Source organism: Toxotes jaculatrix, chromosome 15 (genome assembly GCF_017976425.1).
Source record: "Toxotes jaculatrix isolate fToxJac2 chromosome 15, fToxJac2.pri, whole genome shotgun sequence".
Classification (NCBI taxonomy): domain Eukaryota; kingdom Metazoa; phylum Chordata; class Actinopteri; family Toxotidae; genus Toxotes; species Toxotes jaculatrix.
In genome coordinates this window covers 20,917,766-20,941,646 of record NC_054408.1, presented here as the reverse complement: position 1 = coordinate 20,941,646, position 23,881 = coordinate 20,917,766, and the positions used below count along the sequence as shown (strand labels likewise).

The window sequence follows — 23,881 nt, the reverse complement described above, 5'->3', positions numbered from 1 at the left end:
GCCTGCTTGTCCCTCAGTGTGCAGCATTCCTCTAAAGTGCAAACTGAGGCTTCAGCCTCACTCTCCTTGCTCTACAAGATCACCATCTATTTCTCAAACATCTGATTTTAAAATGTGTTTGCCAACTGATCAGCAGGCATCCTTTTAGATTGTGTATGAGCTTTGGAAAGCCCTCATGAGTGAAACATCTCCCCTACTGGTCATCCCTCACTCCAACCAGATGTGCATTCTTTTGGACTGTGTTCAGAATTCACCACAAAGAAAAAACTTCCGGACTATGTCTAAGCACTAAATTCAAAAAGTATCACTATCTATTACGAATCTAAACTCCTAATGTAATTGTGCCAGATGTCAAAGCAGAAAAAAAGCTTGGGACTGCGAATAAAGACAATTTCATTACCGGATGTAAAGCAGATGAAAAGGTTTGATCTGCTTTAGTCTTCCAAAGGAATGCTTTTACTGAAGCCTGTCCAATGTGCCTGCATTGTCAGCAAAGGGCTAGCCAGTTATTCCTTCAAAAATTGTTGGGTATACAAAGGGTTTACCATTAGCATTTTAAGTGCAATCTCAATTCAGGTTTTCCAAATAGCTTTTGTTATCCAACAACAGTTTCAAGGCCAATGGAGCATAGAAAAGAATGGCTGATGAATGGAGCACTGCTGGGTTTATGGTGCTAGTTTATCTTGTCAAGAAGACCACTTACTGACCAGGACCACAGCTCTATTTCATTTCCTAACATTCCAGGATGGGGTACCACAGTTTGTGATACCCTGTTGATAAAGCTGTATATACACTGTGAAACTGTATATACAGCTTTGGGAAGTACAGGATCCTGTATAATCCATGGGAAAACATTTGAACATCTGGACAGTTCCAGAAAAATTTGTGCCTTTACTGACTTTGCTCCATCGCCATTTAAAACATCCCTTGAGGCCTGCTGACAAGGGCAATGATCTCCCCCCTCACTCTGCAAAGAGCTGGTCAGTGGTCTGACCTTGTGTTTTGAGTGTCAGAGTTCACCTCTGAAGATGTGAAAATTACAGGCCCATGACTGTTTAAAAAAAAAAAAAAAAAAAGATCTCTACAATCCTCATGCATTTGCAGCATAAACTATGTCTGCAGTTGCTGGTCCACCAGTTGATTTAAAAGGGAAGCAAATTAAATTTGATGGTAAAGTGGTTGTGTTTGCTTTCTGCTTCTTAATCCCTGTTTGATCTTGTGGTTTCAATGTGTTGTCTGGCTTCTTACAGGGTTGAAGGGAGTCATTTGTAATGGTTATAATGTCAATGTCAAGTACTTAGTGGAATCATTTTATCAAGGGAAAGAAGACACTATAATATTCAGTTTGATATGACAACTGCATTTATCTGTAAAAGTCTATTATACATTGACATACAGTCTTCATCATATGCATGGAGATATGGTGCCATGATTACTTTATAGAACTTGCATAATACATAAACTATAGCAACATAAAATCTATATTGGCATATATATAGGAAATATTCTCTAACAGCTCTATAGTTATAACCAGGTTCCACTACAAGGTGTCTGACCTGATCTATCTCTAAACAGACATTCTGACGAAGTGGTCCTTTTCTCCCTGCAAAGTGTGTTCTGTAAACCGCTGAGCGAAACTTGCAGGATATTTAACCTGATGAAGCAAAATGTTCTGAAAAAGATATCAAACCCAAAAACCACATCACAGTCCAGGAAGTAGATTTTATGTTGGTCCACGCTGAAGACTGAGCTGTAATTCTCAAACCACAAAGAGGAAGATGGGTCTACCACAAACTGTGCACTCTTTGGTGAATGAGTAATAGAATACTGTTCAAGTTTCCTACCTGTAAGTAAAGAACTTCTGAGAAACACACAGGGTGTAAACAAACCCCTTGCCACATACCACACTAGCTTTATAAATATGTCTTTTTGGAACTTTGGAAGATATATCTATATAATGTATTTATTTATTTTATTTTTTATTTTTTCCCCCTCCACAGAGGCACAGTGGAAATTCTTCTAAATGGGTTTATATCCAAATCATCCAAAAATACTGATACAGCACTACTGGCCTTTAGAGACTCTTAAAGTGAAGAGTGTCACAAGCAGGCCATTATCCATCTCATGACATCCCTGTGCTTCTGTATGGTGTTTAGCAATACTGCCTCATCAGTTCCGGTTTTGTAATAGTGCAACACAAACCAGAAGGGGCAATGAGTTTCTGGCAGCAAAGAAGTTGGACAACACTGTGCCCATAATTGGAACCCTCCTGAGAGCCAAGTCAAAATGATTCCCTGGCAAGCAGCACGCAGAAGAGCTGGAGCCAGCTCTGGGCCTTCCTGTCATGAGATACAATATCAATCTCGGCTCAATGGAACCATGGTGCTGCAAATCAGCGTCAGACCACCAAAAGGGTGTACAAGCCCCAAAACACAGGCTTTACATGTACACAGACACTGAGATACCACCAGGAGTGGTCAGGGACAGGGTTTCATTTAATTTCAATTAAACAGCCTAAACTGACACAGAGTAATGGACTTTCTCATACAGGATATAGTTTTACCGTCAAGAACTAACCAAAATAAATTGCTGTTGACCTTTAGACCCTGATATGAATGACTGCTCATCTTTCAAGCAGGAGACTGGTAACCATGGAAAAACATCATTAAAAGGCCTATTGTGCCCTAACAATTCTGTCTTACCACAAGGGTAGCCCCCCCTCCTCGTTGTAAAAGGATCACATCTGACAGATTTCTTAAAGTTTCCATGAACACACTGGTATCTCTGCAATCTTCCCACAGTAATCTCCCACATACACACATCTATAGGCTACATTCAAATATTTTTGTGTATAAACTCTCTTTGTGTATAAGACCCCTTGTGTTCCTTGGCCCATGCCGATGGCCCTGTCTTTAATTCATCCAAAATACCGACTCAAAAAGATGTAAGTATATCATGAGACATTCTTTCATGACAGGTCATAGTTAAATGATGTAGGAGTGGGGTGGTATTAAGGCCCAGAGCAAAAAGAGCATATGAATGCCCTCCTCCCACACATTAAGCCAACAGACCTGCAGATAGTGAAAAGCCTCTCAACCTTCCCAGACACTGCATAGTATGAGTTCTGATCAGTGAATTTGAGAGGTCAAAGGGCTCGTAAGTGGGCTGACAAGGTGGAAAAGAGCCCAAGATAAAGTTACTGGGCTTATAAACAGGAAAATAAAGCGTTTTTGGCTTCAGGGCAAACATTTACAGAGCTTTGTGATACATTATCTCTGACATTTATGTGTAATGTCATTCAGCTAAAAGCCACAGCCCACCAACTGGTCAGCCACTTTCACAAATTTACAAGTATGATCACAGGATGCTGCAGTGAGACACTAGCATAAGCATGAGGACATTTGTGGAATAGAAACCATGTGGAGTTAGGATGCTGAAGTTCATCAGTTATCCTCATAATGTGGGGGCAATGAGCTCACAGGGACAGTGGTAACTTGGTAGTAAAGGAATCTATTACACTAAGTCTCTTAAACATCAGTCTAATGAGCTGTGTCCATTGGTAGGTTTTTTAAGATCACTGTGTTTGAATGAGTGACACCAGATGGTCTTGACTGCAGTGACTTTCTGTCTGAGAATGATTTAGAGTGAGTGAACGCACTCAAGTTATACCTTCAGGCTACTCCTACAAATGATACCCAACACAAATGCCTTGGTTGTGAACCAGCTTCTGGAGAACCTATAAAAGTTGCCCTATGGGTGTAAAGATGGCAACAACATCATACCTTGCTAATTATCTCTTTGCAATGTCTGGCACATACATACAGTATATCTCGATCTCTTTTACTTTTCAGCTTTCCCAAACATGCTATGCAATACATGCCAGAAAAATCAACACTATGCTTCTGTATAATGAACCCTAATCCTAGTCCTAAGCCCCTGATGTAGAAAACCACACCATCGCATTGAAGGTTATAACAGTTCAAACAAATACAAATCTATTTGGGCCCATATGTTTCACTTAGTTCTGGAACCAGAAACTCATGTCCACTCATGTCTGTCAACAGAGCAAGCTGTCAGAAAGATAGCAAAGCTGTAAAAAGACACAGTCTTGAACTCTCAGTGATATGAAGTGAGAGGGGGAGGGCAGGAAAGTAGCCCAGCAAAAGGGATCTGGCTTGTTTGATGCAGGACCGAGATTACAGGACGTTCTCACGTGAATCAGCACTCACTAGTAGCAGTAAACGTCTGAGTCATTTTCTCCGTCATTTTTTAGTCAGGAGTAAAGGAAGTATTTGTTAGTTTAAATCCTAGAGAGGATACTGAAATGCACATTAATCCTGTTGATGTTAAGGATTATACCATAAATCCATTTAACCATAAACTACCACATAAACTATTAGTTTACTAAACACATATTTGACACTGTAATTACAAGCACATGAGATCAAAGAGTCCTTCAGCTGCATCACTGAATTAAACCACAACAATGTAGATTATGCACATCACTCTACATCACAAATACAACAATGCCTTGAATGGCGAGTAATTTATTTTACCTTAAAATTTTCACCTGTTACCTGAGTACAGTAACCTCAAAGCTGTCAGAAATATTTTGACTAGCACAGCTGTACAAACTGTCATCCCACTGAAAACCACTGATGCAAACATGACTGCTTCCCATGCATGACAACATAATCTGTCCATTTGTGGACAGACAAATGCACATTAAATTCCCGGCACTCACTGTCAAAAGAGACATGCGATTCTATAAGTCAAAGTATCTACATCATTTCATGCACAAACTATTTACAGAAGAAGAGCTTCTGTCTTGCAATTTCAGATGTATTAAGGCTAAGAGAAGACACAAGCACAGCTACCAGTTACCTCATTTTTACAAAAAGAAAAAACAGGAAAAACAACAACCATTCCAATGGCAGAAAAAAAATGTGCATTTATAAGCTCTAGTTAAACTAGAAGATGGAAGTTCTTTCAGTTCATATTTTATTTATTTTAGCATGTCATGCTTTAAGTTTGCTTGAAAATTTTTTAACACAGTGGACTGTGCTGTATATCTGTTGATGTTGTGTCTGCAAAATGAACAATACCAAGTAATGTCTCTCTGAGCAAAACATTACCATTTAATTTAATTACCTACAGAGGAAATACACATCAGTTGGTTTGGTAATGAACCATAAACCTACTGAACTGTGTGTGTGTGTGTGTGTGTGTGTGTGTGTGTGTGTGTGTGTGTGTGTGTGTGTGTGTGTGTTATAATGACCTTCAAAGAGTAAGTCACATGCAATCCAAAGGAAAAGGGAAACACATACATGCGTAAGGTTAAACACTGAACAGCATACTGGACCCATGCCTGTTAGGCTGTAGCCAGAACTTTGTTTTGGCAACAAGATTAACAAATGTGAAGCATGCTTATTTTTCTTTTAAAGTCAATTTTCTGTGTAAAGGGACCAAGACTTTGTTAATCTCACTGACTCAGTTCTAATAGGGATAAATTACAATTAAGTGGGTGGGTACTGGGTGAAAACACCAGACAAACTTGGGAGTAGGGATTTTGAAAACTGATTCAAAATTAATCCCAAAATTAGGATTAATTTGAACCAGTGATTACCTTTCTGGTTACTAACTGACAAGCACTGATAACCATCATCCTCCTCGTCTGGCAGAGTGTGGCACTCCACAGGGAGGTGTCCCTCATCCAGGAGCGTCCAGCAACTGTCCCGCAAGACTTCACAGAAACTCCGGCAAGGCAACACCGGCAGTGGACCCAGAGAGCCACACTTTGGTAACAAGAGGAGGCAGAAAAACCACTCCAAACTATGGTGGCAGTGTGACTTCAGAAGCCATGCCCACTCGTTCATGAGTGCCTGGACTTCCTCCACACTGCTCTGATTGAGGTAATTGGGCACAACAAATCTATCCCCAATCATGGAGGAGCAGAAAGGAAGAGCAGTATCTAGCAACAAGCACTGTGGGGATTCTACGACCAGTGCTGATTTAGCCACTTCTGTGTGGCTTTCAGCTGGTGCCAGGCCATCTACAGCTGTCTGACTAAATAAGGTTGATTTGCTAGGCTCTTGCTCACTTACTGATGTTTGTGTAGTATCTAAGATGTGACTAATTTGGCTGGTTGCCACAGTCTGGCTATTTGCTGGTGCAAAATTTGTCTCCTGAGGTTGGGTAATTATAGATATTAAAGTAGGATCTGGTCCCTTGCTCGGTGTTTGTGGTTGGTAAATGAACATTTTTGGGGTATAAGTTGGCATTTGAGTTGTAGAAAATGACTGGCCAACAAATGAAGCTTGGCTAGTCTGTAAAACTTGGTTACCTAAAGCTTCCTGAGAAGCTGTTGACTCACCAGCTGGTAAATGAGTAACTTTCACTTGTTGGTTACCCATAGTTACTTGGGTAGTCTCTACAAAGTTGTTGTCAGCAGGAGCTAGTAAATCTCCTGGGGTAGAGTTTTCATGAGAATACTTTGTCAAATCAAAGCTACTGTTAAGTTTTCTACTTCTGCTAGTGTTATTGAGGACTGCAACAATAAAATCAATGTTTTGTTCTGATTTTGTGCTATCAAGATGATGGCCCGCATCTTTTCTGTTACGAATGATGGAGTCACTGCTTTGAAACTTTTGTTCATTTGACTGGGAAACTCCACTGCCTAATCCCCTGTGATCAGTGGGCATTACTGTTCCTTGTTGGTTTTCTTGAGAAAACCTTTTTGTTTCAAAGCCAGATCCCCAGTTAGTTTCAGCCTCTGTTGCAGACCCATATTCAGACCTGAATCCAGAACCAGACCATAGACCTGACCCAGTGTCTGCTACCAATTCAGACTCAAGGCCAGATTCAAGTCCTGATACATTTCCTGTAAATCTTAAATGATCAAATCCGTCAGAACCCATGCCTTTTAGTGAAGATGTGTCATTACCAGGTTTACTTATGCGTGACGAAATCCCTGTTGTGTCCTTTTCTGATGCCCGGTCAATCCCTGGTTGTGTTGTGGGTGTTAGAGTGGTCAGTACTGGAGCCACAGTAGTCTCATCCAAAGTCTGCACAGTCTTTTGAATCCCATGTCCCTCTTCAATGATCTCTGCTCCAACCCTGTCCTCTGTTGGCTGTTCTCCACTACCTGGTGGACTGCCAGACCCCTCATGGTCCACTATTGGGGCCAAAGTTGTGGTACCAGTCCAGGACCAGAACCAAGCATCAGAGAAGATTACCCACTGGGCCAACAAAAACAAAACTCCAACATGGGTCCTCATCTTGGGCATAATGTCAAGTCTTGACCACGTCCAGCAGCTTGATGAAGGTCCCAGAGTGGACTATGACATGTCCACACAGCCACTACACTCCTCGCACACACTTTCCTCCAGCTCTGTCCCCACACACACTCCACTAGGCAGAGAGGAAAAGTGAAGAGGAGTGCCCCATTCAAAACAGTAAAGGGGGAGAGCAGAAGGAGGTGTGCGCCGTATTGGCTGCCCTGCCAATATTTCCTCTCCTAACTCCTCCTTCCTCCTCCTTCTCCCTTTGTCACAGCGGTGAAAAGCGATCTCTCCTGCTGACTGATACCTTAGAATTACGGCAGCCTTGCCTTCCAGTGTACAATACTGATGCTTTCAGTGTTTTACACAGAGGGGCAATTTGTTCCCCTTGACTCGTTCTCTTTGTTCAAGCATGATAATAAGGAAAACTACAAATCTAGATTTTAAAAACTGCAGATTGAAATGGATGAAAATGAAAATGAAATGGGATCAAAAGTTGTAGTCATGTTATTGTCTGATTTCAGTTTTCAACAAAAATAACTGGATGCTGTAACTGTGGTGAAAGTTTGAAATATAGGGAGCTGTGCTTCATTACTGCTAATGGATTAGAATTAGTCCCAATCTGCTGCAATAGTGCAAGTTCCTGTTGTTATATGTTGACATATTTAAAAACATATATATAATCTAAAAATAGTATCTTTATTACAGTAATTGTATTGTTGTATGGGATTTTTTTTTTACAATTTGTCTATACAATATGATGCCATTTGTTGGCAATCCAGTTTAGACCCCTGTCTGCAGTGCTCTGTGGTTACACAGTAATCCAGGCATCACTTTCTTGTCCAGACTGGTTTCTCATACTGCCTATGGGATCAGTTGACAGAGACCCTCGACATCTGCTAATCAGAGATTAGTGATAAAAGGAACAGGAGGCTTGTGCAAGTGTCTCTCTAATAGCACCGTTTAAAATAAAGGCAGTCTTTTTGTGCATAAAACCTCAGTTGCTGATAGAAAGAAACTCAGGTCATTTGTGCACACCATGCCTCCATCCTTATTAAAGACTCCATGTGTTTATGGTGAGATGCAGAAATGTCTTGACGTAAACTTGACAATTTTATCCTTTAGCTCTATGTCATGGCCTGGGGTCACTGATGATCCAAGTGACCCAAGATTATGTTAGTTTGGTCTAACAAAAAGGGAGGGTGAACAACTGAAATACCAAAGAAATTTATAGCCCTCAATATTTTATTTATTTTATGTATGTAGGTTATGTATAAAGGTAATAAAAACAAAGACTTGTTAACAAGGTTGACTAGTTATCTGTGACATATTAAAGAAAATAAGGTGGCTCACTTACATATCACAAGACCAGATTTTTTTTTTTGTTGTTGTTTTTTTTGTTTGCACTTTCTGCCCTGACGAAAACTTTAATGAAAAGAAAATATTGTGTTAAGTCATATGAAAAGAAGATTCCTCTTGGGCAAACATGACTAAGGCACTTTTTTTTTTTTATTAATAAGAACATTTATTCTTCAAGGAACAGAAGACAAAACAAGTTTATTTACCACTAAAATCATTGATGAATAAAGCTGATTCAAGAGTAGAAGATCTGTGGCTTTCTACACCAACTTCAGTGACACACTTCTAAGGGGATGGGATGGTTGTAACATGATTACAGTAAAGAGTTAACCCTCTGGGTAAGAAGGAGTTAACATTCTTGAGAGTGTTACCAAGCCATTGTTCACTCTAAAACTGTGAAAAACAGACAATTTAATTATGGTCCCTGCATGGCCATGAAAAATGGCCAATGACAACTTTCTGTGGGAAAATAAAATAAAATTTAAAAAAATAATAATAATTTTTTGGGAACTTTCGAGCCATGTTATGAAAAAAGGGACAACCTCGAGAAGATTTAGAACAGGATGCTGACGCATGCTCAGCCAAAGTAATTGCCAGTTTCAATTTGTCAGTGTGTAAACCAGAATAAACAATAGCAGGGACTTTGTTAATAAACCCTGGGATCATAAACAAGGTAATGATTAGCCTTAAACATTAGAAACCCCCTCTGATGGACTCTTGTGGCTCATTGTATTATCGCACAGGTTAGGATTACAGCACAACATCACAGCAGATGCCTTTTAAGAGAAAATTGGCAAGCACTTTCACAAGGGCCGTTCAAAACCAGATCACTGTTACCTAATGATGGCAGCTGTTACAATGCTGAAAAGCAAAATTCAGACAAAAAAAATTGTCTGAAAGAGAATGTATCATCAGAAGACTCCAATCAGAGTGTTATTATTCCATAGATGACAGTGAATTAGCCTGAGGGTGCGTTCAAATGACAGTCAAAGATTTTACAGATTTTGGAAATTTTCATTCAAACTTGAAAGGAGGGAAACTTGCCAAACAGACTTGGGTGGCCAAGCATACCCCCTGTCACCTTGTCAAGAGTCTCCTTAGAACTAGGAAACAATCTGCGTCTTTAGGGGAAAAAAAACTGACAAGGAAAAGACTAAATTGCACTTAATGAAGTCAGTACATTCACACTTTTGGAGTGACAGTTTTTTCAGCATAATCCAAAGTAATCTGCAGATATGAGCATATCATGAGCTTTGGCAAAAGTATGTGTTCCTCTTTTCAACATCCTTTTCATGTCTGTTACTACCCACATAGAGCACAGTCTGTGAGGGTTATAAAGACAGTGCAGACAGAAGATTTCCTGTGGCATTTGTAATTGTGGAAGAGATAATTACAGTAAGAGCGGTTGAAAAGTTTGCACTTTACTGCACATTGAAGACGGAAGGAAGGCTGGAAATAGGGAGTGCATCCTCTCTACTTGGCTGATGGGACATCAAACTTAAAAAGGTCAGATGATGCCATGTCTACACATGAGATGTAGCAAGAGCAGCAAGTTATCACCATCATCAGCCACAGCAGCTTCAGTTCTGAATCTCTGTCTACACATAATGCGTTCAGGCACAGTGCTGAGTATAGGTCACCTGTGTTTTGGCAGCACTCAGAATGTAACATAATCGCTGTAGATGCATACGCTAAACACACTTGTTTACAGGTGTACAATGTGAGGGAGACGCGAGCCGTTACGTGGGCTGTCCAGACAGCTGGACTGATTAAAACAGGAGTGTATCTGTCAGACGAGTGTGAGACAGACGACTGAAGCCACAGCTGATAAACGTTCTGTGCTGGGCATTTGTTGTCAAAAATAAAAAGCAATTGTAAACAATTGTAAAAATTCTGGGTAAATATCAATATTATACACATAAGGCCAAGATTTGAGAGAAAAGCTCTCATATGACAAGTAAACATTTGTATTGTAACAGTAATTAAACATCAACTTCCTTCCATTTTTGTTTTACCTGACAAATTCAGTGATTCCCATTCTGAAGCAGCATACAAGCAGCTAAAACAAGCCTTTTACAAGGGTTTGAGAGCTTCCCTTTACTTAGTTCGCAACCTGTTCACCTGTTGTCAAAATGCTGACAGAGGACCATAATCTCAGCAGAGATTTCTAGTAATTTAAAGGGTCAGTCCCCCCAAATTTAGAAAAACACAAAAAATAAAAAAGATAAATAACAATTCCCCTCCATTGTATTTGCATGGTGGCAGAAATCTCAGCAGCAGATAAAACCAGTAATAAAACCAAAACCAACTCCATAGCTCAATGCCAAGAGATGTTTTCAGTGATTCTTTTGATGTAACTGTGGAAGTCGGCAACTAGAGACACAGGCATTACAGGAGCAAATTTAAATTTTAGCTAACATTTTCCATGTTTACAAGAACAGTTAGAAAAAACTAAAGTGGACTATAAAAGTACTGAATTCATGCATTTACCATTTAGTTTCTGAGTCAGTCGTGACTTCTTTGGTTTTACCATAAATGTATGGTACCTGCTTCCTTCCAGACAAACAAAAACTGCATTTATAACAAGACTCTGCAGATACTGCACAGTGCTTATTGCTTATAAATTTCTGTATTGTCTGTGACCTGTGAAATCCTGAGATGTTTGAGCAGGGGCTGAACTGAAATTCCAGGCCTCCCCAGTGTCTGTCTTCACAATACAAAGACAAAGGCATGAAACCTAAGACCAGGAATGAGTCTGAGGAGCTGAGACCATCAATGGGAGGATGAATGATCAACTAATTACAACACCAACAAAACCTGCTGAACATAATCCACGAGGGGCCGAAGGCGTCTAATTATCTGTCACTGCATGGTGGTATTTTATGTCACACTGACTGTCATTCATATATCAGATTTCATATTCAGAGTGCCAGTTTCATCGGTGCTAAATTTAACTTTTGTGAATAATTAAAGAATATGAGGTCATACGCATCCTACACAACTGGCACTGCAGAGAGAGGTCTGCCTTTAAAATAACCCTTCACTGCAACTTAAATGTTAACCAAACACTTTAACCATGGATCAGCTTCTCAAGACATCCGATATTTGCTTTTAGAGTTGTGTTTTGTTTTTGTTTTTTTTTCATTCAAAGGTTTTGGCAGGAGTGAGGATTGTACTGCAGGGCAGCTGCAGACAGTGTGTCACTTTAAGCTGAGGTATAACTGCTGTATAAACAGAACAGGCGTATAACTGGACGCACGTTACAACAGAGGCTGACAATTCAAAAACGTAAGGGTCAATTCTCTGCAGCCTTTAGAGCAGCTAGAGGGCCTTTTGGTTGCCCTCCCCTCCACCACCACCACCACCACCACACACCTTCACTGGTGTTATTTCAGCAAGTGGGGGTCATTGACCTCTCGCTGTGACTCAGAGTGTAGTCGCAATCTCAGTGGTTATACAAGCCTTAAGCTCCAAGGCACAGAGAGCTGGGAGTTTTAAATGACACACACAAAGTAGGACATCCACAGACACTCATATGAACGAACCCACATATGGTTGAAATACATGTGCAGAAACACTTTCAGACACACAAACTAACTTGGGCTGCGGTTGCACAGCATGTCACCGCTGAGCAGCAGTGTAAACAGTAATACAAACATATAATTTTAAACTCTAGTGAACATATGGTTGAAACACACACACACACATGCGCACACACGCACACACACCATGCCCCTGCCTCAGCTGCAGCCATACAGAACGTCACACTGAGCAGCAGCGTAAACATATCTCAATCTGAATCTAGTGCAGAAATAAAAACACGTGAAGAAATGCCTGTAACTCCATCATCTGGTAATGTTCACCTCTGTGCATCTCTCGCTCTCTCTACATGCTGCATGTCTCTGTTCACAAAAAGAAAACTTCCTTGTATCCCTGAGCAACAGGTCAGAAGACAGCAGTGAATCACTGTACAGTAAAAGAACTATTCAGTGGCTTTCGAATAAATTCAAAGTCTGTGGTGAGAACATGCAGTCACCTATTTTATCCCGTCTTTTAAAGGCACAATCAGCAGTTTGTGGTAATGTACCCTTGTTGTTCCAGTCTCCTGGGAAGTAGTGTTATTTACAGTATGTCACAGAATGAAAATGTTATTTTCTTTAGAGTAAAGGTTAGCCTTTTTGGTAAGGATGGTGGCACCAGATAGTAGGTCTGTCCGATCCAGTGCTGGGAATGTAGGATAAACCGCATTTGTGTCAGATTCAGAAAACAAAGTTTGAGCTCTATATATTGGCAATGCATATGTATGTTATAAGGTTTTTTTAAAAGCACAAACATGCCGATTGTGCTCTGAAACATTTACAGCACATCTACACGGCCACACCACACTGGGCAAATTCCACGTCAGAATGAAAGGCCCTAATTCAAATGACATCTTCTCTCACATGTCTAAGATCTCCAACCACTGAATGTGTGTCACTGAGTGTGCGAGACAGACAGAGAATGAGAAGTGGGGGGTTGGCTAACAGAATGGAGGTCAGAAGGTCACAGCTATCAGATTAGGAGGGAAAGGGGGTCCTACTTCCCACAAATAGACTTATCACAGTCCTGAAGGGCCCTGAAGGAGCAAGCTGAGAGTGGGTAACCTAGCCTGCAGTGTAAATGACTCTCAGTCAGACACAATAACCATTGTAAACCCCAAACTGGTCAAGTTTCATAAATTCCTTGTCTAGAAGAGCTGCAGCCAACATGAAGAGTTTAGAAGAGCGCTAGAGTGCATTCTGATTAACAGAACACAGTGGGATGCAGAGCTGTGGACGTTAAAAGACGAATATAATTATTAGTCCGGGTTTTAGATGTTAATAAGAAGTATTAATCGAGGCCTGAATTAAAGGGAATTGGGGTTGTGTTTCTCTTTAAAGGGATATTACAGCCTTTTAATTTTCTATCAGTGACCAGCTACAACCACAACACTGTGTGAGACAAGTCTCCAGCACCGACTCCATCTCCAGCTCCAACGAGAGTAAGATTTAACAAACACAAATCTCACCTCACAGCAAAGTGAGCACTAAGCTGTGAATACAGCCCTATTAAATCCCACATTCTGTTTATGATGATTCAGTACCAACTCACCTAGGACCTCCAGAAAACCTGCGACATGAACTGGAACAAGCTCTAAGTTCTGGGTGAGTTAGCATGGAGTGGCCCTAATGGTAACTACTGTATGTGCTGAAAGGCAACAAAAATTTCCTCCCCTTTAGAGACTGCTAGGCTGAATCCTTCCACTGAGCGATCCAGTATCCTGTAGATAGACAGTCAGACAAAGCCCTGCAGGGTTCCTCACAGTCCTGCTCAGGCAGGCAGAAACAGCTTGGCTGTCACTCTGAATATGACATATTCCATAACAACAGGAGACTATTTAGCCTGTGGTGCCTAAACAACAGTTACAGTATATGAAAGAGGTGGAGGGGTGTACTGTACTGTGTATGGGATAGAAGAAAGACTGCCATGTTTTACCATATTTAATGTATTAAAGAAACACTAGCAGATCAAAGCTAGGTTATTGTTCTGATTCTGAATATTAACTGCTCTCTGAGAATATATGAAGATCCCTGCTGACCCTGTGAGCGACTGTTTACTCTGTTTGTTCTTTGGATCTTAAAATTTAAAACCCAGGAGACAGAAATGTTTCAGGAACTACAACCCATGCACTGCTTTACATCGATTTTATGTTAATAAACTCCAAAGTGTGCTTTTATAACTCACAGTCATACAGCTATCAAGATGGATTGGGTGCTATAACTGGGAACAGACCATGACCTTAAAAAAGGTGTGATGCAGGAAATTACCAAAGAATTGAAAGCAAGCTGCCTTGCAGTCATCTTTAAAAAGACCTACTCCAGAAGGACTTCTTGGAGAGTTCTTGTACCTATAATGACTCCACTAATTAGAGAACTGTCAAGACACAGCATCCGGAAATGTCTGTAACTGTAATTGGCCCACGATGCCTGGGAGGTGTTATCTCAACTAATGACAGACACAGTATTGATTCTTCCGCCTGAAACAAAACCTCGCTGACTGCAATACGTGGATGAGCTGAAACTAGCATGGAAATGTACATTGGCAGAGTACCTTTTTACACTTTAACATTTAAAAGCTGTGTGGCTGGTTCATAGCTGTTTAGTAAGCGTTGATCACCACCTTTTAAAGGCAATAAAAGTAAGGAAGAATATTCCCACTGTTCTGCAGACGCCTCAGGACACACACTCTTTACCAGAAATCTACATACAAAGCAGACGACTACAGAAAGATCGCAGTTAACAAGCAGCAGCTGAAGAAAATCTGAATGTACTGAAGTAGTATTTCTGCCTGGAAATACTACCTAGAGAGATGAGGTGTAACAGTGGGGAAATAGCTCCCTCTACTGTGCATAACTAGAGGTAGTAAAATACATAATAGGATGACATTCAGCTTTAACCACACAGCCTTGCCTCAATTGTCTGTTATAGACAGTAAACTGCATCTAAAAGGCTGCCACACTAGAATGAGAGTAGTTCTTTGTGCTCTTACATCCCATGGAGCTGCACAAAAGTACAAAATCTTACTAAAGTAGTAAAGTAAAGATGTATTTATTGTCTCATGAAGAATAAGATATCAACAGATGTTTAAGGTTCACAGTGATCGGTAGAGTTAACTGTGCTTTGACATGCTGTCCCACGTCCCTGCTGCTGCAGACCCAACCAAAGGACAAAAAGCAAACTTCACTTGACAGGTGGTGCTCTCCTAACAAAAACACACCTGTGGAAAATCAAACACAACGTCCATAAGGCCTGTCAGCAGCAAACTGTACCTCGTGGCAGATAAAGCACGTGGTCAAGAAAAAAATGGAACTTCATACTTTTCAAAAGGCTGTGAAAAGAGTATGAGTACAGCTGTGTGCTTATATATGTTTGTATGTAGCCGCAAGGTGGGAGTGAATGATAAGCACAACTTCTGTTTAATATGAAGCTCACTAAGATAATAAATTCATTACAATGTGTTTATTTTCATCAGCTACACCAATGCAGAGGCCCAGCCTTTGGCAAAACTCTCAACACACCTGCACTGTTGATGTCACAGTACAAAAAATAAATAAATAACACAAACGTGTTAACAGATATCATGTTTCCTGATAATGGGACTCAGAGATTAAATCCCTCAAGGTGTCGGCTCTTTGACATTTAACAGCGCATGACATGACTTGCAAGGAGACATTTAGATAAATTATAGAATTACACCCCCAGCTAAAGTAAACCTCTTTTTCAGTCAAGCAAAGAATTCAAAACAGAGTTTCATCTCTGTGCCAAAAATGCACAGAATATCTACATAATCTCCATGTACTTATCAAAGATAAAGGGAGTTTGTTCACACACCCATGACTGCTGGTTCATTTGTGCTATTCACGCTTTTCATCAGTAGAGGGAGACCAAATCACTGTCAGATTCATTATGGGGTTCAACAGGACACTGGCCTCATTACAGAGCACTTAGGTCACAGGACTGTCATTAGCATGTACACACTCGCATTCACACACATATCAAATGAGACACAGGTGGGGCAGACAAACAAAGTCCATCCAGGTCATCATAGGAAACAGACCCTAAATATTTAGCTACACTAACTTGCAGCGAAGTGCCATGTTGCACACAGAAGTTTTGGATGAGTAGGTTCCTCCAACCTCTTTTCAACAGCATCTATCTCTATAGTCACTACTATATATGACTATAACTATTTCTTTTCTTCAAGTAATGGTATTTTTATTCAGCCACGCCCACGAAACAAAGTTTCCTGCATTCATTTACACAACCTGTAAAGACAAACACAATTTGTAAAATACAGATAAATATACCAACAACAGGCAAAAGTCAAAGTCAAATAAAGTTTATATGACAGTTTATATGACAGTGACACTAGTACTTGAATTGAATTAACTCACAAATTCATTTTCTCATTCCTTTCGGAATCCTTATCATCACTACTTTGTATAGTTCCAACATAAAACCAGAAACAATAAAAGGAACACAATATAATGCAGAGAGAAACTTGTACAAATACAATAAAATCTATCAAAAATGCATTTGCAAAGAGACAAAGAGCCCAGCATACAGCCTGGTGGGTCTCTGGGTGAACTTGAAGCAAAGGGTCATCTCACTCTGACAAATCATTTACCTGCTTTTCCTAGACCAGAAGAGAATTGAGAGGGACCCTCCCACACCTGGAATCCAGACACTGCTTGTCTAATATGGGCAGGACTGGAGGGTCACAGAGTTGAAAATGTCCATTCAGGTTAGCTACATATTTACCACAGGATATCTGAGTCTGACAACTCATATGAAAATATAAAACTAATGGTCTAACTGTGAACATTTGGGGTGGAAGAAAAGACACGGGATGTGCTACTATTAATGATTGGTAGATACAAAAGTCTTATTCTTACAGTAACTGCAGGATTGTTCCTCTCTTTCTGAGAGAACAGGGTCGTTAGCAGGCACCAGGTGGCTACAGGTCAGAGGATTGGGCCTTTTGACTGGAGGGCCACTAGTTCAACTCCAGAGACCAGCTGGGAAAATCTGGACTGGGAGGCCTAAATGAGTGACAGTGTCATCTCCTTTGATGAACTAGCATGAAAATGTCCTTCAGCAAAGCACTTCAGCACCCACTGGAGCAGCTCACTGACTAATGATAAATGACTGTAAGAGCTATTATCAGGTTGTGAGTATTGTTCAGTCACTTCACTCTAGTTTAACTTCAATCTGTTCATGTATTGAAAGGTTATCTTTGTTAATCTGCAGCCCACAGGCACATTACAATTGTGTAGCAGCACACAATTTGACTGATGCTACATTCATGCAATCTATGTTCTGTTCAAATATAATCTATTAACATTTCTGTTTAGGTGCACTGCCAAATTGGTACACCACTGAAGAAATGAGAAAGGATTCATCATTCATAGCTCTTTTTTTTTTTTTACATCGGTTCGCCATTTCAGTCGGGTCTAGAGGGGTTAGTAGAGGAATTGCACATACCAGCTGTTTCCCTGCGACTGCCTAACAGGACAGTCCACAGCAAGTCTGAACTTTTCCTCCTGCAGACATCTGACACACATGAAAGAGGCCAAGGGGTCCAATTTGGGGCCAAATACCGAGCCATATTTTGTCACCTCATAAAAAATGTCAGATTCCATTCAAGGGCCTTGTTTACAAAAATCAGCGAAACAAACACACTGCAAAACTGAGCATCTGATTTTTTTCACGACCACTAAAGAGAGATGACACCACTGGCTGAAGATCAGAGGGTAAATAATTTCAGGTTTTGCACTGATCAGCTCACCACCAATCAAAGGGGAATCCTGACAGCTGCTACCTGATCAACTATAGTGTTGTGTTTAGGGAACGGATGGCTGGCCGGTGATGACAACGCTGTCATTCTCACTTCCCACAGAGATGAAAAAATGTAGAGATCGGAAGTCCGGAATTAGGAGTGTTGACTTTGGGGATTAGGATCCATAACCGGATGGGCAGAAAAAGAACAAATTATCCAGATACTTCTTTGAGAGGCATCTGTATGTGACTGCAGGGAGATGGAAAACAGAACTGGCATCCTTTAAAGAATCCCTTGACCTTTTTGTTTTCTCTCAAAAAGGCCGCGTCTGTTGCTCTGTGACATGTCTGTGCTAAATACACTATATCTGTCTCCGGAGGATTTGTCCATGTACATATTTATTTTTGTGTGGGTGGTTGTTGCTTTTACTATTATTCTTTCCCACATGAGCAAAGGCAAGATGAATGTGGGTTATGAGAATTTCTGTTGATAGTGTTGTGTCAGGGAAATGGTGCACAGGGAGAAGCTCTTGATCCTGAAGTAGCAACATCAAGATGAACCAAAAAAGTCAACTAAACCCAACATTCAGCCTATGTATCCTTTGATGCAGAGTAACACTTCAGTTAGGTAATAATCAGAAGAGGAGGAACTAGAAATATTTATTTAACTAGCAAAATCAATACAATTCTCAAACAAGTAAGCAGTACTTCAGGTCAGGTCAGGTCAGGTGCGACACCTGAGGTATTTTGTGCCTACATCTTTGCTGAAGTCGCTGCCTTTAATCAGCATTGTGGCAGGAAATTTGATTGTATAATGTATAATGTTTAGCTTTTGGAACAATTCATGCCCTCATTATCTGAGAATTTCCCGTCACACACACTGACAGTCTTTGACTGGTTTTTAATGGTTACCTCTTTAATGTTTGTCCTCCACGTGATAAAGCAGACATGGTAGACAGGCTGGTAAACTTGGCTTCAGTACAAACCAACCATCGTCACTTTGCCAGGAAGGGATGGAGACAGTGATGCGCTGAGACATGAATTTAAAGGAGTGTTTCTTTTTTTTTTCATTCCTTGCAGGGATCTGAACCATCCTTCATTATTTTCACACTTTGTGAACACTACAAGTTCTTTTGTATAATTAATAAAGTGTAACATACTGTTTACACACACACAGATACTGTGAAAGTCATGCTACTACCTCTGCTACTGTCCAGAGTAAAACAGGTTTATCTGTAAACCTCAGGATGTGAAGCTAAAGTCAGCTCATATGTCATGCATACTGCACAACAATTAAAGTGAAGCATTTTGGACTCATTAAAGATTACATCTCCGTCTCAAAGACTCAGACAGTGTTTATATCCGCTCACTGACTCATGCCAAAATGAGTAAAACTTTGCTCTGCGGTTTAAGAGCATGAGTCAGGATAAGCAGGGGTGAATCGGAAATTTCTCCTACATGCTAACAGATGGAGGGGAAATCCAGACATCTCTATTACCAGACAGACAATAACAACAGGGACTGGTCTTTTCATGCAAGCGGGATTTGCAAACATTTGTGCCTTTACAAATATTTATGCCATGTTCACTAAGATGCCTGCACTGGACAACACAATATCTGTGCAACCTGTCCTGCTTTAAGATTTGGTGATAGTTACTTCACAATCTCTACATCTAATGATTTCATAATTTCAGCTGCAGATTTTTGCACAGTTGTTGTGCAGAGTAGGAACCACCCAGGTAGTAATTCTACCTAATAGCACACATCTGGTTTTGACACTTTCAGGTACAGTACCTGTGTGCGTGTGTTTAGGTGTGTCCATGTGTCTGTGCACTTGAAATCAGCAAAGGAATAACCCAGTTAAAGGAGCAGGAATTAAGCCTTGGACTTCACAAATCATTGGACAATTCCCGCAATATCAACCAGGCCATTTCCTTGGCCTCTTAATCCCAAAATGAATGAAGCATGTGTTTAAACATCAAAAGGTCCCTGGCCTGTGGCCGTTAGAGGAGCATTCTCCTGTGACCACGCCAATGAAAGGGAATCATTTCCAGAAGCCTCACTCAGCTGACCAAGCATTAAGTGCTCTCAAGTAGTTTATTACAATAAATAAAATAAACTAAGAAAATGTGCAGGTTTCTTTTTAGCATTTTGATTTTGTGGACAAGTGGAAGGCAACAAGCTGTGTCATCTCCACATCATAGTGTAATTAACTTTTAATAGTTTATTTTAATGCCTTCATTGACATACAGTGCCTCTCATGTATAGTGTTGTAGTGGGAACGACTGGTCTTACAGATAAATGTGATGATGGATGATGAAACTGACAAAGTTTAAAAAACCCATTCGGTCATTTAACAATATTTACTCATGTACTGAAGGTGTTTCCTCAAACACATTGAGTGAATAAAAAAAAACGGAATCTGGAAATACCTTAAGAACAACTTTATGTGTTGTTAAACCACTTTCAGTGTGTGAGAAATACAATGCAATGGCATTGAGTTCAACACAGAGCCCTGAGGTGCACAAAACTTTCACCATACATGCTCACAAGCATGGCCGATGTACTTAACACACATTATCCCAAAAAAAACAAAAGGGATTTCAAAGGGAATTGTTCTCTTAGTTCAGCAGATCTGTTCTAAAGAACGAGTTGTGGAGGAAGAGCTGGGATGAAAAAGAGGAAATTCTGTGGCTTTGCATGCTCAGTGGAACATCTCCATAATCCACTGTAAGCAAAGATACCATCTGCAGATGAAAGCCCTCGTGCAAGACAAGACAATACAAGCATGCAAAGGCAGTGGTAATGAAACCCTAGAAAACTGCTGACTCATTATCAGAACACAGCATAATGTACCAAGCCACAAAAAATCATGATAATGGATGAGGACAACTGTGTGTTCTTAGCTGTGTGTTCTTAGCACCTCCAGAGCAGTGAGCCAGCGTACTAAAAATTCAAAACTTCAAAGTTGGGCAACATACAGATGCACGTACATCAGGCAACTTTGGGTACTCACAGGTTCATGTTATTTCATACATTTGAGAACCAAGGCCAATGACATTCTCCACTTTTGTTCCTCCCTTTCGTGTTTTATTCCATCAACTAATACAGTAGCCCACGATCCGTTCAGTTACATTAGGACTCCCTTCCCTTAATCATACACCATTCAGGTCACTAGACAAAACAAAGTCACCAACAGGACACCACTGTGAGCTTTAGGCTTCCTGTTCTGAGAGGAAAACAATACTACATTTTCAATGGTTGAACATTTACATCCTCTACTTTAGAACAACTTCCAAAATTTGACTAAGACTAAAGGAAAAGGTAGTGAAACATCTGTGCTGGTGGTGTTTAAAGTAGTACACCATCAATTTATTATTGTACTTCCATAAAGTTTGGGGACCCATATGAAACAGATTAAGAAAAACAAATCTTTCTTTCTGAGACGTTCTAGATTCAAGAAAACACTGGGTCATTCATTTCTCATAATGCAATTTGATAGCTCATTTCCTGAGATTCTGATAAATACCTTCATTTTTCAAACGATATATCCACAGTTTTTAACATAGGATTTCTGTTCTAAATGTAGATGCAGAATGTTTTATTTGAAATCATCAGGGTTATTTTTTCAAACCTGATGATGGTTTCAAGGGTTAATGAACCATGGCTGTTTGAAAAAAGAAATAAAAATTAATTAATTAATTAACTAATAAACTTTATGTGTAAAATAGAAGAAAAAAGTAGAAACTTGACTGAATCAAACAACAAACTGAAAGACACAAACTATCTCTGACCAACAAAGCTCTTTCTGCAATGTCCATCTTTTCAATCTTCACTCACAACCCTAAACAGCCCCCCACCCCCAACTCAAAAGCCCAAAGTGAAAACATTCCTACTTAAATTAACCCATTAGAACAAAAGAGCCTCTCTACAAAAAGGGGGACAAAAGAGAAAAAAAGCATTCCAATCATGTTGGTTCAGGCTTTGCAATACCAAAATGCTGCATGTGAAAGGGGAACGGCAGGCAGGCACACCAAAAGTATCGCCCCGGGGCTCTGGTTTTGTGTGGTCAGTGAGAGAGGGTGGGGTTTTCTCCCACCTACAGCCTCCTGGAAACAAGACAGTCTGACTCAGTTCAACTGTAGGCACATTAACAGTGTTACAGTCGTTAATTCAGCCTTTTATACCACATCACATCCTAAAAAAAACAAATGTATTTGATTGCCAAGCACAAAATACCAGTAAATTTCAAAAACCATGGCCCTGAGTCATAAAATGAGAATATCAGAAAGCAACATTAGTCATTGCAAGAAAATCCTATTCCATTTAAGAAAAACAAGGTGCTCCAAATAATGAATCTTTATCCTGCAGTGCAAATTTACAAGTGGGGGAATCACAGAATCAAGTATCAGTAAGTGGTAAAGCATGTCTAAATGATTTCTAAGGGATTTGGGAGAGGGAAAAGATGGAGGTGTTTTCAAACCCCATGTGATTTACTTCACATCCGCAGTACTTCCATGAAGTATTAGGAAAAATACAGCTGACGGTGTAGGAGGAGGAGAAAGAGACAGAGAGAGAGAGAGAGAGAGAGAGAGAGAGAGAGGTTGTGGCAGAATTCGTGATCTTCCAGCAACTGGATTACTGTGGGCCTCAATCATTTAAACAGACGTACAGGGATTAACTTCATCATTGCTCTGCATTAGTCATGTCGCTCAGTGGAGACAAATGGCTGCAGAATAGTTTCTTCTTTCTACAGTGGTCTAAACTAAATTTGAATTTTCTAAACTTCCTAAAATGTGCCTGAGGTCACCAAATGCATATAATAAAAAGGATAAAATTATCCTTTTTATATAAGGATATAATAATTATTATAATTTTTATAATATAAAAAAAGAAAGAAAAAAGAGAATGATTTATTTTCACTGTGTAGGATTAGTAACCATTTGTATGCATAGTCCTCCAATTTTAGGATAAATCAATAGGCCAACAATCCTAAAAATATCTACAAGGAAAGCTTTTTTTTTTTTTTATCTGGCTGAACAGTGAATTCTCTTTACTTGCCTCAACTGGCCAAGGTCTGTCAGCTGCCTTCAGTCCCACACAGCATGTGTTTTATTTACTTTTTTTTTTTCTTTATTTAAGACCAGATGGAAGGCAATAAGCCCCCAAAACATTTTGACAAAAAGTGAAGCTGGCTGCAGTCCAGGCCTGGCAGAACATCACTTGAGAACTTGGTTCAGGATTTGCAACAAAAATATGAAATGCGCCGACTTCATTAAAGTTAATTTCTACCTGTGCAAATCCGTTCTTTCCACTAAGAATGGAAGACTGTGAATAAAATCCTGAACATGTTCTCATCTTCATTCTCATTTTTATAGTTCATTTGGATGAAGACACACTGAAATTCAAAGAGAGTTAGCACTTGAATATAATTCATTAAGAGACCTCTCACTTTCACAGTCGTGGTTCAATGTTCCAAATACGAACATGGAAAGATGTTAGAAGAAGACACTATAGAAAAAAGGTTTATTTTACTTGTTTCATTCATTCCTGGTGTAAAAAAAATGCATCGAACAGTTAAATACAGCGTTTTCCATACTGACAAAACTAAAGCTACTGTTCTGAGAGGAACTTGGAGAGGCTTTTCATCCACTCATCTTATTTGAAAATGTGATTATTTATCTCATTTTTCACAAAATGGATCAAAAGCCTCAAATGCAGGAAAAAGAATAAATAAACAAGACTAAAAATTTGAACAAGCATTCAATTTCAGCTTTTAATACTTGTCAGTTTTTAATAGTTGTTGTTTGAGACACATTTCAGTCTGTCCCCAAACAATATATAACTTTTATATCCAGCCTTATTCTTGAAATGGAGACTTAACCT

At 39.8% G+C, this 23,881-nt stretch overlaps 1 protein-coding gene across 3 annotated transcripts in view; it reads right to left on the bottom strand.

Moving 5' to 3' along the window:
- The window catches only part of col18a1a (collagen type XVIII alpha 1 chain a), a 69,581-nt gene that overhangs the window by 30,128 nt on the left and 15,572 nt on the right, over positions 1-23,881 (bottom strand). For 2 of the 3 annotated variants that reach the window (XM_041057828.1, XM_041057829.1), the window contains exon 1: positions 6,944-7,403. The exons of the other annotated variant lie outside the window; for it this stretch is intronic. In XM_041057828.1, coding sequence (XP_040913762.1) covers positions 6,944-7,286 — 343 coding nt within the window. In that variant the 5' untranslated portion in view covers positions 7,287-7,403. Of the gene's footprint in view, positions 1-6,943; positions 7,404-23,881 lie in introns of those variants that run through there. 3 annotated transcript variants of the gene reach the window in all.